Here is a 16,779-nt window from a genome sequence, read left to right as displayed (position 1 = left end):
ATAACATCTACTATGATTCTTACGAACCTATATTTCACTCGGTTTTGGTTATTATTATAAAAAAAAAAATTTTTAGCACGTCGCCTAGGTAGTTAAAGCTAGTCAATAAATATGTTTAAGCCTATAAAAGTGAACAAATTTTTATACCGATGTATAGGATTCTTTGAAACAGAGCAATGAAATATCTCAACACTGTCAACCTTTACGTTATTCTTATCGCTGTCTTCGCAATGGCAGTGGAAATATACGGAGTAGATGCTGAAGAGCCCGCTAATCTTGGATCGGGGCAGCGAATGAATTTCATTCTAAAAAGGCACTACAATTTCAACGGAGACCAGTGCCCTACTGGTTATATGAAGACTAAAGACGGAAGATGTAAAAAACCATTTTGATTCAACTTCAGGTCCTTAAGTCAAGATTCAAGGTTACTTATGATATTTGCTATCGTTAATCAGGTAAGTATTTGACAACCTGAAATAAAATACACCATTGGAACAGAAACATAAAAAACAAATTTGAAATGCCAACGTATTTAAGTATTGAAAATTGAATAAAAGTAACCACCACAGACTTCTTCTTTAATTCGATTACACCCAATATGGAATACTTAAGTAAAAATAAATGACTCCTCCTAATAAATAATGCGTATACTGGAAAAAGTTTGTGACAGTTCTTGGGTTTTATCATTAACATCATCCACACGACGTAAACTGCTGAACAAAAGATCTCCTAAAGATTTCTAAACAATCAGTCTAAACCGGGCTTTCTCCAGCGTGTTCCTGTGTGCTTTTTTAAATATACCAGAACCATGAAGTCACCTGTATAGATTTTAAATTTAAAGTAGAAAATTTAAGTCATAATTCATATAGCGTAAGTTTTCCACTTTATACTTACCAACATTTTCATAATTTTTCTTTAAGTTACGAAGCTGGTTATTTTAACCAAAAAAGTACAACTAATGAAAATTTTGTTGCAGCAAAAAAATCTCGGATAAGTCTTCTACTTTTTAAAATAACATTGAATCGTTGAAATCGAAAATTCTCAAAAATTTATAAAAATATTCATAACTCGAAAAGTAAGTATAAAAAATCGCAGAACAACAAGCCGTCTCCACCACTAGGCCTAAAGAGTTTCTGTGTGGAAGTAAAAAAAATAATCCTAACCATTGTCATGCAACTCGGTTCTTACAATAAAGAGCTTCTCCGTGGAAACAAAAAAATAAACTATTATCCTGTCCAACTCAGTTCTGGTTTCCTGCAAGCATAACAGTTCTGGTTTCCACTCAGAACAATGACAAGCAGGTTTCCATATATATTATAATTCTCTTTGGTTTTGGCTCTTCACACATACGCGACTACTTTCGTTCGAAGTTGTGAATATTCCACAAAATAATTTAAATTATTTTGGCGGCACTCCGTCAGCCAAAATCGATTTGGAGGAACCTCCTTAACCGCCCACAGTGATGAAATCTCCAAATTTACACTATTTTAATTTAAGATTCAACCCATGACTTCATCGCTTTCAGACAGATAAATGCGCTATGGACTTTGTTATACAATGTTTTAAAATATATCTTTTAAAACATTTTAATTAGTACAATTCCGTCATAGATGATAGTTGCGTAACTTTAAGCATTTATGCAGCGCACACAACGGAAGCTTTAAAAAGGAATACATTTCCCCCGTTTCTTCAACATTTTTCATTGAAGCTCCGCTACTATTGGTCATAGATTTTATATAGCCTATTAACCTTCCTCGATAAATAGGTTATCAAACTCTAAAATATTTTTTCAATTCGAATTAGTAATTCCTGAGATTGTCGCCTTCAAACAAACTTTTCACCTTTATGTAATAGTATATATAGATTAAGTACATAATAGTATATATAGATTAAGTAAGGTCAGTCGGGGGAAGTGCGCCATAAAATTTTAAAAAACGCCAATATGAAACATTATAAAGAAAACACTCACTTTAGTCCATAGAGAAATAAGTTTTACTCGCATTGCTCTTGGATAATTTTTAATCACTCAATATTATAACAAACTATGGCTGTCAAATCAAATTCGGGGTAAGTGCACCATATATATTTAAATCAGGGCTTGAAAACATTTTCGATTTTTTTTTATATATAATTTTTTGTTATGTTAGAGTTCTGTGTGCGGATATGTTGGAATAAAAAAATGGTAGCCCTAATATAAAATCTATTTTATTTCTAAAAACTAAAAAAAAACATACAAAAAATTTAGGAATTAACAATTTTGAATGCGTTATAACTCAATTACTTAGAATTTGGCCTTATGACATTTGATATGTTTTAGCTGCATTATATCCAGATAACGTGCCTGATCGAACAGTTGCAACCTATTCACGTAAAGTTGCTCTAGACCAAGGTATTTCAGTTTTTCTTTTGTAAAAACGAATTAACTAATACGCCCTTTTATTTAAGTGGGCTTAAAACAAAATACCTTGAGTACAAAAAATTCTGCTGTTATGTATAATATTTTAATAATAATAATTCATATTAGTAAAACTTATTCTCAAAAAAGGTTGGTTATATATGGATCAGGGGCAAGTGCGCCATACGACTACTAACTGTGGCGCATTTGCCCTACTCGACAATTTTAGGTACATTTTTTCACATTGCTAAAAAATCCTTTATTTTAGTATATATAAATAAAATTCAGGCAGGAAGTTAAAATAAAAGGTTTAAACTTGTAATGTATGCAATGAAACACAGACTATCGCGAACTGATCGTTTATTAACAGGCCCATAATACTGTACACTTATGTGGGTACTTATAAATAATTTTATATTTATGTACCGCATATACACCTCAAAACTATGTATTCACCTTACTGGTTTATAGAAATATGTTAAATATCTTGAAATATTTGATGTTATCTTTCACGGAGTCATCTCGGTTTACAGGTCTAAATGACACTTAAAATAAAATGGCCAATAAATCGTATTAAAATGAACATAGCCATTTATGTTTTTTAGTGGAACTGTATTTCAGTTAGTGGCATAGATGTAAGATTGCGGTAATTGTATAACATCAATAGTTCTCGATTTTTTTAGGGTAGATGCACTTACCCCGTCGGCGCACTTGCCCCACCTGACCTTATATAATAGTATAGATATAAAGTTTAATATCGTACCACCAACATCCATATAAAAAAATATTTGGGCAACTTATTGACAAAAGTGAAATACTTTAATCAAAATAACAAAATAGTAGGATAAACAAACAGAAACGTACATTTTTAAAATATATTATTTATTTATCGGTGACCAAATCAAGGAATAATTAGTAATCTGAGCTCGTAATCTTCGCTCTATGATCTTTGTGCGTTGACATCACTCAACAATTTTTTACTACGATTTAGCTAGTAACACTGTATTGCAGTGTCAAATACAGATCGAAGAAACCGGCGATCGTGCTTCTTTTTTGTAGAAAAATATTTTTTTGATATTTTATTTTTGAGATCATTAAATTTATTACAAAAGACGTGTCAGATAAAGTTTTAAATAATTATTGACAGTTTACAATTTTTCGTACCGCACTTTTCTGCTGAAGACTACCGAAAATTTACCACGTGTACGAGTGCATGTTGTTCTGTATAAGTCGCAAGCTACCAGAATACATTTTAAAGAAAAATAACGTGGCCTGCGTCAGCTCGCCGCGAGCCATTAACCTAACTCGCGTGCACGGGATCGCTTGAAAATGGCCATGAAGACAGAAGGCGATCTCCGGGATGGACTGTCGGCTACAGAAATCTTCGCCAACAGCGAGGGCCTTACGTATAACGACTATTTGTTGCTTCCCGGATACATAGACTTCACTGCAGAAGAAGTTGATTTAACGTCCCCGCTCACTAAGAAGATCAACTTGAAATCACCCCTGGTTTCTACGCCCATGGACACTGTGACCGAGGCGGACATGGCCATTTCTATGGCCTTATGCGGCGGTATAGGCATCATTCATCACAACTGCACACCTGACTACCAAGCCAATGAGGTACACAAAGTTAAAAAGTACAAACATGGCTTCATCAGAGACCCGGTTTGTATGGGGCCGGGAGAACACTGTGGCCGATGTCCTGGAGGCTAAGAAGAAGAATGGATTTACAGGCTATCCTATTACAGAGAATGGTAAACTAGGTGGCCGACTTATTGGCATTGTCACATCTAGAGACATTGATTTCAGGGAGGGATCGCCACAACTCAGTCTGAAGGAAGTGATGACGCCTATACAAGATATGATTACGGCACAGTCAGGAGTCACCCTTCAAGATGCTAATTACATTCTGGAGAAGAGCAAAAAAGGAAAGTTACCTATTATTAATGGAGATGGTGAGCTTGTAGCTCATTGCAAGAACAGACTTAAAGAAAGCTCGCAGCTATCCAAACGCTTCAAAAGACTCCAATAAACAACTGCTGGTGGGAGCTGCTATTGGTACTAGAGAAGCTGATAAGAGCCGCCTCAACTATTAGTTAACAATGGGGTAGACGTCATTGTGCTAGATTCATCACAAGGAAACTCAATATATCAAATAGAGATGATAAAATTCATTAAGAAAACTTATCCCAACATCCAAGTTGTAGGAGGGAATGTTGTTACCAGAATGCAGGCAAGAAATCTTATTGATGCTGGAGTTGATGCTCTAAGGGTTGGAATGGGAAGTGGTTCTATTTGCATAACACAGGAGGTGATGGCATGCGGATGCCCTCAAGCTACAGCTGTATACCAAGTTGCATCTTATGCGAAACAATTCAATGTGCCAGTTATAGCTGATGGAGGCATCCAGTCAGTTGGGCACATCATAAAATCCCTCGCCTTAGGGAGCATCAACGGTAATGATGGGCTCTCTGCTAGCTGGCACATCTGAAGCACCCGGAGAATACTTCTTCTCAGATGGAGTGAGGCTGAAGAAATACAGAGGAATGGGCAGCTTGGAAGCTATGGAAAATAAGGATGGTAAAGGATCAGCGATGAGTCGCTACTTCCACAAAGAATCTGATAAACACAGAGTCGCCCAGGGAGTGAGTGGCAGCATAGTGGACAAAGGGTCGGTGCTTCGTTTCCTGCCATACCTTCAAGCTGGCATGCAGCACAGTTGCCAGGATCTTGGTGCACGCTCTGTTGCCAAATTACGTGAAATGAGTTATTCTGGAGATCTGCGATTTATGAAGAGGACATATTCTGCTCAACTTGAGGGCAATGTACATGGTCTATTCTCATATGAAAAACGGTTATTTTAGTATAAATGGAATATTTTAAAACTTTAAATTGTATCCCTTATTTGGCGGTAAAAGATTTGTAAGTAATGTTAATGGAATCTGCTTTATTTGTATATTGGTCTTTGAGACTAAGAGTAAAGGAAATTATTATAAGGAGATATAGTCTTATTTTTGTTTGTTAGTATGTAAGTGCTTGGTAATACGGACCACAAGTGAAAAATATATGAAATGTAATAAATTTTGTGAAACAGTACTATATAGTGTTACATTACTGACCCTTAACCTGCTGCCATGCTAATCTTATTATAAGAATGGCTTCCGTGAAACAAGGCCATCGCACTAAGTCAATAATAAAATTATAATAAATTACTTTTATAGTAGTGAGCCCCTGAGGAATTGCTATTGTTTACCTTGAAATAATATTTGATACCAATCTATGCATTCTGATAAACTAATTGCATAATATACAAATTATATAAAATATTTAACATTTAAAGAAACTTTGGTATCAATTCAATTTAATTTTGCGGGTGTGTGAAGTCTACCAATTCGCTAACCAACTATGGTAGACTAAGACCTAATTCCTCTCAGTAGTAAAGGCCCAGGCTGCATGCCCTGCAGTGAGACAGTATAATATAATACAGGGCTGATATTATTTTATTATATATCATTTTAATGCAATCTTCCTGTTCTTTACATTGTAAAGGGTACTAAGGAGAAACACTGGTGCATAAATAAACAACAAATTATTTCTAATAATCACATTTTATTGGAATTATAAATGCACAAACTGCGCAGGCATGATTATTATCATTTCATAATAAATATCATAAACGTGCTAAATAACTTAATAAAAAGTATACGTGCTACAATCTATAATAAGACTGGTGCGTCCGAAATGTAATTAACATTTTAAAACCTGTTTCTAGCTAATCTAACGCATTGCACAATATGTCATAGTAATTTCCAATACTTTGGTTTACAATTTAGATTTATTATCAATACTGCCAAAAACGAAGCAACTCTACAGAGAGCATTAACACTAAAACTAAAAACAAAATCGTTATCTTCAAATAGAAAAGTTTATTTCACGAACCGTTACAAAGCATTGATGTTAGGAAATAGCCTCGAAATGCTATAAGTCAATCTTGCTGACTGCATCAAGACAACCTAGCTGTTAATCACTGACTGCGCTGAGACAAACGACACTTCCCATCGTAAACACCCGACACACGATCCTACACAGGGAGGGATTCAGTCGAACAACGAACAGCAGTGAATTCTGTCCTGAACTATCTCGCAGTTGTCGGCACTACCAAACTGATGTCTTATAGAACGCAATATTCTACTCTACGCACCAGCCGGAATGCACGAGTCAAGCTACCAAAGCGTATAAACCTTACTGAGATTACATCTTATAGTAAACAGTACGTCTTGGCGTGTCCGTTTATAACTAACGTTAAGGAAAAGCTACGCCGTACACGCGGAATAAAAATAATGTTCAACCATAGTGTGAATTGAAGCATTGTTGTGCATATTAGAAGCCGTATTGGCCTAATCGATTAAACTACATGATTATGTCAATTCAGTCATCCGCTCGAAGCCTTACATCGGAAAACATGTCAAGTGGAGAGCTGGAAGCACGGTAAGGGTTTGTTTATAATGAGCCGGCTGTCGTCGGCTGTGATTACAAACAGGCCCTTAGTGACACGCGGAGACGTACTGGTGTAATGTATCGCTAGGGTGAGACTACTCCTTGGGCTCGTCGTCGTCGTGGTCGCGCTGGAACTCGGGCCCGTGCGTCACGTCGTCCTCGAACACGATCTCCTCCGGGTCGGGCGCACGCGGCAGGAACTCCTCGCCCGGACAGATCTTCTTGAAGATCTGTTCCGCCTGCATACAAACATACTTTTCAACACTCTTATTTTGGTGTTGCATATTTTTCAAGATAATATAAGATTATAATTCATAGGGGATCAAATCGTAAAACTAACAGCATCCTTATTACAGCCCTGTATGACGATTTAATATTCGCGACAGATATTATAATCGACATAACCATCTCTTTATAAACATATTTGCGAGCTATGAACTCGGTTTATTATTGTGACACAATTTACATCAGACACGTTTCAAACGTTATCGCTAAACATTTTACAAACATCTCGTACAGTTGCCGCTTTGTGTGAACAAGAAATACGTATAAAGACATTCTGTACTATTTATCAAATATATACAAATACATTAACAGTTTACGTTTTGTATCTGTTTTATCAGTTATTTTTTTACTAATACATTTAGAAGAATCCGTGGGTTATCGATGCCATGTGGCGGTTGCGTGTTTGGAGGTCAGGGCAACGTCTCCGGGTAATTGAATTGCTTCGTGTCCGCACACTATAATGACTGAAGTAATTAAACGGTGATACCATTACGCGGCATCGAAACGAGGACGTATTGAACACACCTCCAATTGAGGAAATGGAAATATATTTTTTAAAGGTGTGTCGACTTTTCTTGGCACGCAGAAATCTATTGGCAAATTGTTGTTACAACGTATATAATGAAGAATACAGTGGGTTTAAACACGGTGCTTGGGTAAAAACGAGATAAATAATAGCAATAGTACATATCAACCACTGGGTTTTACGGGTACTTGTCAAAAAAGTTACTTCTACTTTACTTAAAGAACTCTCTTTTGGGTTTTTACAAGGTTTTACCTCTGAGAATTGTCCAAATAAAGTATACTTTTGAAAACATTTTATCTAAAACGATTAAATAATAGTAATTTTGGTAAGACTTCAAGAATTATTGCAAACTTAAGGAGCCGCGCCCTTTTACTTCTCTATAAGCACAGGAGATCATTTCTTTTTGCTTAATATTCGTTACTTCAAATATTTTTGATCTAAATAAAAAGAAATCTTGGCAAATAAAATACAAAAAAATATCGCAAGTGCCCAAGAACTCATCTCAATTCGAAACAAATAAAATGGTTTCTAAAATACACGCGTAATCCAGTAAAGTGGCACGTGTAAGTATACCCAGTACGCTATATTTATCATATACCTAAGTCATAATAAGGTGAAGGAACCCTGAAGGCCCACGTAATTTTATATTAAAATATTCAGATTTTTTTATTAAAAAAAACCTTTGATTAGATTGCAGCATATCACTACGCATAATTAAATTATACAATTACTACAAAAAAAAACCAAGAACATGGTGGGCATTGTAAGGAACCGAGCTTTCTTAGGTCATAATACCTTAAGGTTATAGCTTAAGGTCCATTTTTCATACATTTTGTTTCGCCTTTAAGAGCGTTTACGTGCCGCGCGTGAAGTCAACTATAGGTAATTCTTTGCAAAATTCACTCACACAGAGCCGTTGCGTAGCTGTGTGCGTAGAGTTAGCGCGTCGGCTATCTTTATAGTCAGACCAACCAATTTTGATCTTTTCGCTTTATTTATCTAATTGGAATGTAACTTATGATTTATGAATTTATGATAAATGAAGAATTCTATTATTAAATATATAAGAATTCATCATGAAATAGTTTATATGTATCATTTTGTAATTATAAAAGAAAATAAACATTTTAACAAATTTTAACGGCAATTTTACAAATTGTTATTTTCACTTTTAAATGTAAATGCTTAAAAATTTAAGCATTTGCATTTAGAAAAGTACTCCCTTTAAAGTGGAGCTCATCATGAAGCCGAAAGATAGGCACCAGAACTCCGTAATCAGACAATAAATCAGGAAAATTACTGTGCTACGATGTTTATAATGGACCACATAATTACTCCATAGATCTGCAGTTTTTAATATTTAGCGTATTGAAAGTTTAAATTAAGTCATTAGAAATTACATATTGGAATTTATATTTTGAGTCAGAAGGTGTATGTAATGAGATGTCATTTTTAGATGTATAACTAAAAAGTGAGAAATAAAAGATTTCTTTTTTTGGAAGTTGGTTATATTTTTTTGGATAGTTTTTTTTTAATAGGTATTGCTTCTCAGTGACATCGATCATCAATCGACCGATTGTACATCCATGTATAACAATTTACCAGTTTTGTATCCATAGTTTTGCATAATATTTGCGACACACGACGAAGCAAAATAGTTGGTTCTGTACTTTTTTAGCAACAGCAGTCAGCTTTGACTGTAAGTATGGGAATACCGTCTTTTTACATCGCTACAGGCAACATCTTTATCAGTTTCTTCTCTAGCGGCCTCTTGCATCCTGTCCTCTGCAGCTAATTTCAATCATTTAGCTAACACGTCGTAACATTTAACGTCTTACAAAAATTTTGTAAAGCTATAATTTGTAGCAAATTGTTTTGCCTGCAAATATGTTTTTTCTCCTTTATCCCCAAATGGTAACTCATACCTTTTCTACCTGCATAACATTCGATAAGTTAAATTTGGTAAGTTCTATGGCAAAGAAAAGAGTTAGGAATAAATAAGTAAAGTTGTAGGAATTTAACAAACAAATTGTTTTAATATATTTACAATAAAAAAAAAACAAAAATAAGTTAAACTTTTTGTTTCGACCGGATTCTCATGAGCATTGTCGAACCCGGTAAACTTTGGAGCGCTGTAACAGCGTTTTAAATGAATGAAATAAAAAAATTATAGGGAACAATTTTCCTCAAAAGATCATTTATAAGTTACTTTGAGGTAATTTTTTGTAAAATGTAAAAAAGTTATAGAGCAAAAAGAAAACTTTTATAAACATTTTCTCACATTTTTGCTTATAACTTCTTTAATTTTTAATTTATGGCAAAAAGTTATATAAACATATTTGTAGGCAAAACAATTTGCTACAAATTATGACTTTACAAAATTTATGTAAGACGCATAGTTTCCGAGATATCGCGAAAAAGTGTTTTCACCCCTTTTCCATGATGGCGCCAGGGGACAAGGAGGGCGACCTCACNAACTTGAGATTAAGCTTCTATTGACCCCCCAGACATGTTCTAAAAATAATATTGGGTCCTCTAAAAAATACAAAGCTCATGTAACATTTCAATGGGCTAATTGTTTTTAGCTTAAGGTTCCATTTTTTTCCTTCGAGTTACTGTTGCTCAAGTGTTTAATGAGTAAAAAGCAACAACCATACTACAGACGCATGTTATAACATTAGTACATCAATCTTTTAGCTTTTGCTTTAGCCGAAGTTTCAGCGTTGTTGCGTTTCCTTTCTTGCCTAGAAATAGCTTTACTTCCCATTGTGTCTGAAACATAATAATATAATAATAATTTATAGTAACTACTAAAATTATTGTCACTCATTAAAGAAAAAATATTTTACTTACTAAAGTACTAAGATGTGGCAATCACTGTATACACGTGACTATTTTTCTACGCACAGCAAAGGCCAACTGGAGTCTGGCCAGAGCGACGAGCGATACGTCCTCTCTCTAGAAAGCCTCAAGGCGGACTAATTTGAAACGATTTGCGCGTTGCGTTTTATAGTGGTATTTAAAATATTTATAGAAAAATAACAGAACTAATTTAGTTGAATTTTTAAATTGTATGTTTTTAAGGAGATGTTCTTCTATTATAGTAATCCAATATTATATTCAATTAAGTAAGATATAGTGATAAAAAAATCATTTAAATGACCAACATTTCTGAAATTTTCGAATTCTTTGAATTTTTATTTCTCATGAATTAAACATAAAAAGATATTTTTCTTTACTAACTTTTTCTTCAGGATCTTTTTAGTTAGATAAAAATAACATATTGTTATGTTCCTTAGTGGTTTAAGATATTTTGAGCTTCGAAATAGACGTTCGAAGCGCAAATTTGAAAACCTCTGTTCAGTAATCATTAAACAATTTACAAATACTCAATAAATCTAAAAATTTTCTCTACTAACTTTTTAGACAACAAAATTTTCTATAGTAATTACTAATTCATATGTTTTTAAAATAATGTTTTGATCGATATTATCTCCTTCGAAAAGTGCTGTTTTTGAGACATACGGCGCGCGGATGCGTAAACGCTCTTAATCTGGGTAACTTTCATCGTATTAAATTTTAAAGGCCGAAATATCCATGCATATTAATTATTTTTACGTTTTTCTTTCAACTGCGAGAACAAATCACTAACTAGACGTGAATTTAAATTCTTTACTTGTCAATACTTGTTTAGTTACCCAGATTAAAGGTGAAACAAAATGTATGAAAATGGACCTTAAGCTATAACCTTAAAGGATTTCATCTGACATGGCGACTTTTAATTAAAATGTTTTTTTTTCTTTCTTGTCATTACTCAATATTAACACAACCACCTAAGTATAAACAGGGAAATCAATAGTATACTAGAAATATTGCATCATTATACAATACTAGCTTTTGCTGCGGCTGCGCCCGCGTGATAGTTCTTCCGCGATAAATATTTTCCCTGCACAACAAGTAGCCTTTAGCACCGAAGACTTCGTAGCTTCTTATTAGTGAGAAAAGATAGAAATAAATAAAACGGTTTAATAGTTACTAAGATTACCGCGTTCAAACAAACTTTAACTTTATGTATTAATATAGATATGAAATATCTATCAAGATCGACTACAATAACTAAAGTTTCAATTTAAAAACAATAATCGAGAATCACGTTTTTAGGGTTAATTGGTCATGGTAATAGATTTTAATTGTTTATCTATTTATTGATAAAATGTGTGTTGCTACATCAAGAACATTTAATGGTTATTTGTTTACGGTTGTAAATTGATAAGCAAATTAAAACAAGCTTGCTGGATGTTAAAAATAACTAATCAATTTGTAAAACACAAACCAATTCTTGCGAAATATTTTAATTGCCATTAAATTCATAATAGATGCAAATACTGTGGCGGCCTGATTTCACCTGACAACATTTTTCATGTTTTACTATTTATAAAAGTAACTTGAAACGTATATCTAGATGTATTTTGTCATTTACAATATAAAAATGTTACCTCTTCTAAACATTCTTATTTTTAATTTTAAACCATACTTGTTATAGACTAACGAGATCTCACAGTACGTCCAAAGTCGACACAAATATTTGCAAATCTATTTTTGTTTTACAGCATAGTTTGTCATACGAGCGAGTCATGTATCTGATGCCTGAATCTAAAATTATCTGCACCCTCCCTATCCCTCAAAAACACCCAAAATATTAAAAGAATCATAACCTGGCAATATTTTGAGTGTCACCTTAAATGATAAGTGCTTAAGAAGGCAAGCGTTTAGGTTTGTGGTAAATTATAATTATTGGTCGTTGGATATTTCTTTCATGTGATAGTGGCCATCATGCAAAAGACCCGCTACGTAAGTGTATCGCTTTTCGTGATTACCCTGTGTGTATCCGTCTTCAATTGTTTCTATTTGCGAGGAGTAATCATCTCTCATCAGTCGACACTCCATACTTACCATCAGGTACATGGGCGCCGAGAAGGGGGTGCAAGAAGGTGCACGTATAAACAAATCTCAAAAAATATATTACTGAATAAATCTGCAACAATAGGAACTATCGACCACAGAGGTTTTTTATGACAAAGCATTTTGAAAAACCCACTTAATTTGAGTTTGAAAAAAATATCTTAATTGTGTAGTACAGTGCGTTGGTGCAAATCCTCCCTAAAACTAATCTTGGCGGTGGCTATGATCATAAAACCTGCCATAGTGGCATACGTAAGTGTGTTACGTTTGTGATCACCCTCTGTGTATCCGTCTTCAATTGTGTTTAATTTCGAGGGGTGATCATCAGTCGACACTAGGGTTGCCAACCGTACTTTATAATAAAGTATTGTACGTTATTTCGGGTAATTGTACGATATACTTTATGAGAACAATAAAGTACGCGAAAATACTTTATTTACCATGATATGAGTCCTCTAGGATTGTTCTTAAGAATTTTTGCGTAAAACAGCGGTAATTAATGGTACAAAAATGGCAGCAAGTATTTGATAAGCCTGATGGTATATTTTTTTTTAATTGTATGCATTCAATTAATTTTATTATCGATTCCTTCTACGTCAGCATTCACAGAGAAATTTTAAATTTTGTGATGTAGAATATTAAATTACGAGACAAAAAAAAATCGTATTTAAATTAGAAATATTAATTTTATTTGTTAAAAGTTCCCAAATATATGTTTATAAGCAAAATAATAAAGAACAAATCATTTATACTTTATTTTGACACCATGTACTTTTCTTTCTACATTCAATTTACCGATGTACTTTATTTGCTCAAAAAAAAGGTGACAACCCTAGTCGACACTCTATACTTACCATCAGGTGCAGTGGGGTCAGTTTACAGTGCCCGAATAAAAAAAGAATACAATTGTCTTGTTCTTTGCGTACTCTCTAATTAATTGCGTATACCACCAGCCTTACTTATAAAAAATTCCCGATTTTTTTCAGCGAGAGACAGAGTTAACAATGTTTAACTTCTTCTTACTCAAAAACTTGGACTACAACAACAAAAATGATAAATAAATTACCAAGCAGCACATAACGATCTTTATATCGGAGCAAATTATACTTAATTATCGAAATCAATTTTTGATAAAAATCACAGACCCCACCTTTACAATATATTCCATATAACCTCAAAACACACATTGACTCGATCAGCTGTAATAAAAACTCCGCCATCTTGCCTCTTAAGTAGGTTCAAACTAGGAACGGGTGGTGTTTTTGACAACTGTTTAAGCAATTCTTAACCACCTTTTAACGCTAAAACAAGTTTATAAGACTGTACCTGCTCGACGGCGCGGTCGAAGTCGAGTCCTGCGTCGGGTCCGGAGCAGACGTGCACGCCCTCCACCACGCTCGACACGGGCGCGCTCGTGTCCTTCACGTTGTAGAACAGCGACCACAGGCACTGTCACAACAACAACATATTTACTACTTACAATAGTGTGAAAACATATATTGAAAATACACAGATATACCGCCATTTTCAATAGACGATCCCAATCGATTTTTTCAGCCTATCTCAAAAATTTACCAATAAGAACAAAGATTTTTCAACAAGTGACTTATTTTGATTTATTCTAGGAATCGGATTGAAGGTTTAGATTGGAATCGTTTATTCAAAACAGCTGTATTCAAGAAGTGTTAAGGATTACACTCCTGTAAAGACGTTGAAATAGAAATATTTTTATACATTTTATCGCGAAATTGGTTAATTTTTAATTTCCAAACTCTAAAAATTCGTTCAAGATCTATTCACCTTATTTTACTGTATATAACTTATCTTTATTATTTTCATCAATACTTACGAATGTTTAAATTTTAAACTCGAAACACCTAATTAAGCTGATGGAATTGTATATATATACTTTTAAAACTACCGCCATAAAACGTACCGCTATGTTATATAGCAGGAGTTAGAGAGCGATAGCAAGATGTTCACACTACGTGTGCAGACTGCAGTGTTCACTCATGCTCGTACAAATATTTAATGTAAATTTACACATTTATTTTTCTACCAATTTACGTGTTATTTTCGTATGTTTTTTTTTACACATATAAACAATTTATAATAAAGTTATTATCATGTCGCTAGAATTATAATATTTCTTTAATCGCTGTCTGTTTCAAAAGTAACATGAGATAGATTCGTAATAATTTATCAATCATTCATTGCCTCATCCCTACAATATAAATTTAAGTACAGATTCGTTGACCGGACTTATTGTTGTCCGTAAGACATTCGGATAAACGAAAATCCGAAAAATTTTATGTATGAAGAGAAGCGAGTTATACACAAACATAATGTGCTAGTTTTACTCGCGATTCCGCTCGCATTAAAGACCAATCCTGGCATAATAAGTATCATAAACACTAATAATGTCCTATACACTAATACAGTAATAAAGTTTTCTATTGGTGAAATAATTTCCAAAATCCTTTTGAGTTTCATACAAAGTCTCACGGCTCGCAATTAGCAATATTAATCATCGACAATCCGTATAACAAAGGATCAGAGAATCTACTGTTTACTGTATATTATATATTTAAATTTAATTGCCCACCTTAATTATCCTCATTATTAAGAGTGATAAAACTTTTATACCATTATAATACAATATTATCGTTATCCAAAATTCGCAGATTATAATATGCACAAAGAATAGAGTTCATTGACTCAGCCAATTAAATTATACTTATTATTTCGCAAAATTATATTATAAACCTAATATAGATATATATTTGAAGATCATCTGTCTAACCAATTGTCTAACGGACTGCCTCCGGAGCGTGGTTGTACTGCATGCGCGGTACGGCAGCTCTCTAAGGTCCTGGGTTCGAATCCCGAGTCGGGCAAAGTGCTATTTGGGTTTTTCTGCTCAGTGTCAGCCCGGATTCTGGAATTTGTGCCCGGTGGGATGGAACACACTTGGCGATAAGTTAATGCCCTGGTTGCACCTCTGCGTACCCTTTCGGGAATAAATGCGTGATGTGTGTTTATTATCTGTCTAACCGAAAAATCTCTCTCAAACGACGCGACGGCGTCAATAGTTGTAAACAAAAGGCAACAATCCAGACATGGCTTTGAAGTACCTGTTTATACTGTGCAGTTATTTCGAGACTTGCCAAATGCAAAGCGTAAGGCACTGATGTAGCGCTATTGACTTTGAACACAAGAGTGCGTCTGGACTTACGCGGTTTTGTCTCATCCTAGTGGACTATATCGTACTATATCGAATTAAAAGGCTAATTGACTCTTTTTCGAAAATTTTACTAGGTTCAAAAACAGAAAAAAAGCTGATTTCAAATATGTAAGAAACTTAAGTGTCACAAAAAAAAATTTCTTAAGACAATTAGCCTTTCAACCGTCGATATGTACTCTACTTGTATCAGTAGTTCAATGCTCGTGTAGTGCCATTTGACGACAGAAATATACATAAGCACTGTATTTCCTTAAAACTTTCTACGTGAATTATACATTCCACCTAGTTAAACGGTGAACTTAAATTCAAATAACTTTGTATACTACTTAATTATTTTTATGTAGGTTTTGCACTGCAATCTACACTTGTGGAAACTTGCGAACAGGATACTGGAATCGCCCGGCCTTAGCGACTGTAGGGGAGGATAGTTAGGGGATTATTTGGAGGGAGCTAAGTGAGGGAAGGATAGAAACCACTTTTACGATGGGCGTAGAGAACAAAGAGGAAATGTTCGCGAACCCTTATAGGCATCAAAATGAACTTACTACAACGAGGTATACAAACGTAACTGTGTCGAGAGCCACGACAAATGTCCCCTGTGCATACAGTGTGAAGACCAAGTGCACAAGTGAGGCTGTCTACTTAACTCTTCAGCCAGAACTTAGCACCGATCCTTAGGGTCAAACTTTTACGATACTAATAGTCTACTTGATTACGAACCTTGGGCTTGTCGGATTCAGCGTCGCCACCGGACATGTCGAAGATCCTCTCTGCATACGGCTTCAGGTCGGTCTCGGCGTCCTTAGATTTGCTAGCGATGAAGTACACCACGACTGAAACAAATCGAATTATTATGTTACAATAAGC

General features: G+C 34.5%; 2 protein-coding genes across 2 annotated transcripts; one reads left to right on the top strand and one right to left on the bottom strand.

Annotated features, from left to right (window-relative positions):
* The first annotated feature begins 3,373 nt into the window (after positions 1–3,373).
* LOC115449759 (inosine-5'-monophosphate dehydrogenase) lies at positions 3,374–5,494 on the top strand. Its single transcript, XM_030177644.2, is given in 5 exon segments — positions 3,374–4,078; positions 4,080–4,366; positions 4,368–4,483; positions 4,486–4,841; positions 4,843–5,494. Coding segments are annotated over 5 exon segments (1,533 nt in total). The 5' UTR covers positions 3,374–3,724; the 3' UTR covers positions 5,263–5,494.
* A 493-nt stretch (positions 5,495–5,987) lies between these two features.
* LOC119191508 (rab proteins geranylgeranyltransferase component A 1-like) lies at positions 5,988–16,752 on the bottom strand. Its single transcript, XM_037445396.1, has 3 exons — positions 16,633–16,752; positions 13,995–14,117; positions 5,988–7,134 (listed from the first exon to the last, which is right to left on the bottom strand). The coding sequence occupies exons 1-3, from the start codon at positions 16,666–16,668 to the stop codon at positions 6,991–6,993; spliced, it is 303 nt and encodes a 100-aa protein (XP_037301293.1). The 5' UTR covers positions 16,669–16,752; the 3' UTR covers positions 5,988–6,990.
* Between the last annotated feature and the right edge of the window lie 27 nt (positions 16,753–16,779).

This window comes from Manduca sexta, unplaced genomic scaffold, assembly GCF_014839805.1.
Source record: "Manduca sexta isolate Smith_Timp_Sample1 unplaced genomic scaffold, JHU_Msex_v1.0 HiC_scaffold_1593, whole genome shotgun sequence".
Taxonomy (NCBI): Eukaryota; Metazoa; Arthropoda; class Insecta; order Lepidoptera; family Sphingidae; genus Manduca; species Manduca sexta.
The sequence above is the reverse complement of the archived record's forward strand: the minus strand, read 5'-3'. Positions and strand labels throughout refer to the sequence as shown.

What these genes read in the sequence shown, in the direction of transcription:
- LOC119191508 (XM_037445396.1), bottom strand. Translation starts at nt 16,668, where the DNA reads ATGTCCGGTGGCGACGCTGAATCCGACAAGCCCAAG. An exon ending in CTGAATCCGACAAGCCCAAG is followed by an intron (nt 14,118 to 16,632) that starts GTTCGTAATCAA and finishes TTGTTGTGACAG; the next exon opens with TGCCTGTGGTCGCTGTTCTA. An exon ending in TCGACCGCGCCGTCGAGCAG is followed by an intron (nt 7,135 to 13,994) that starts GTACAGTCTTAT and finishes GTTTGTATGCAG; the next exon opens with GCGGAACAGATCTTCAAGAA.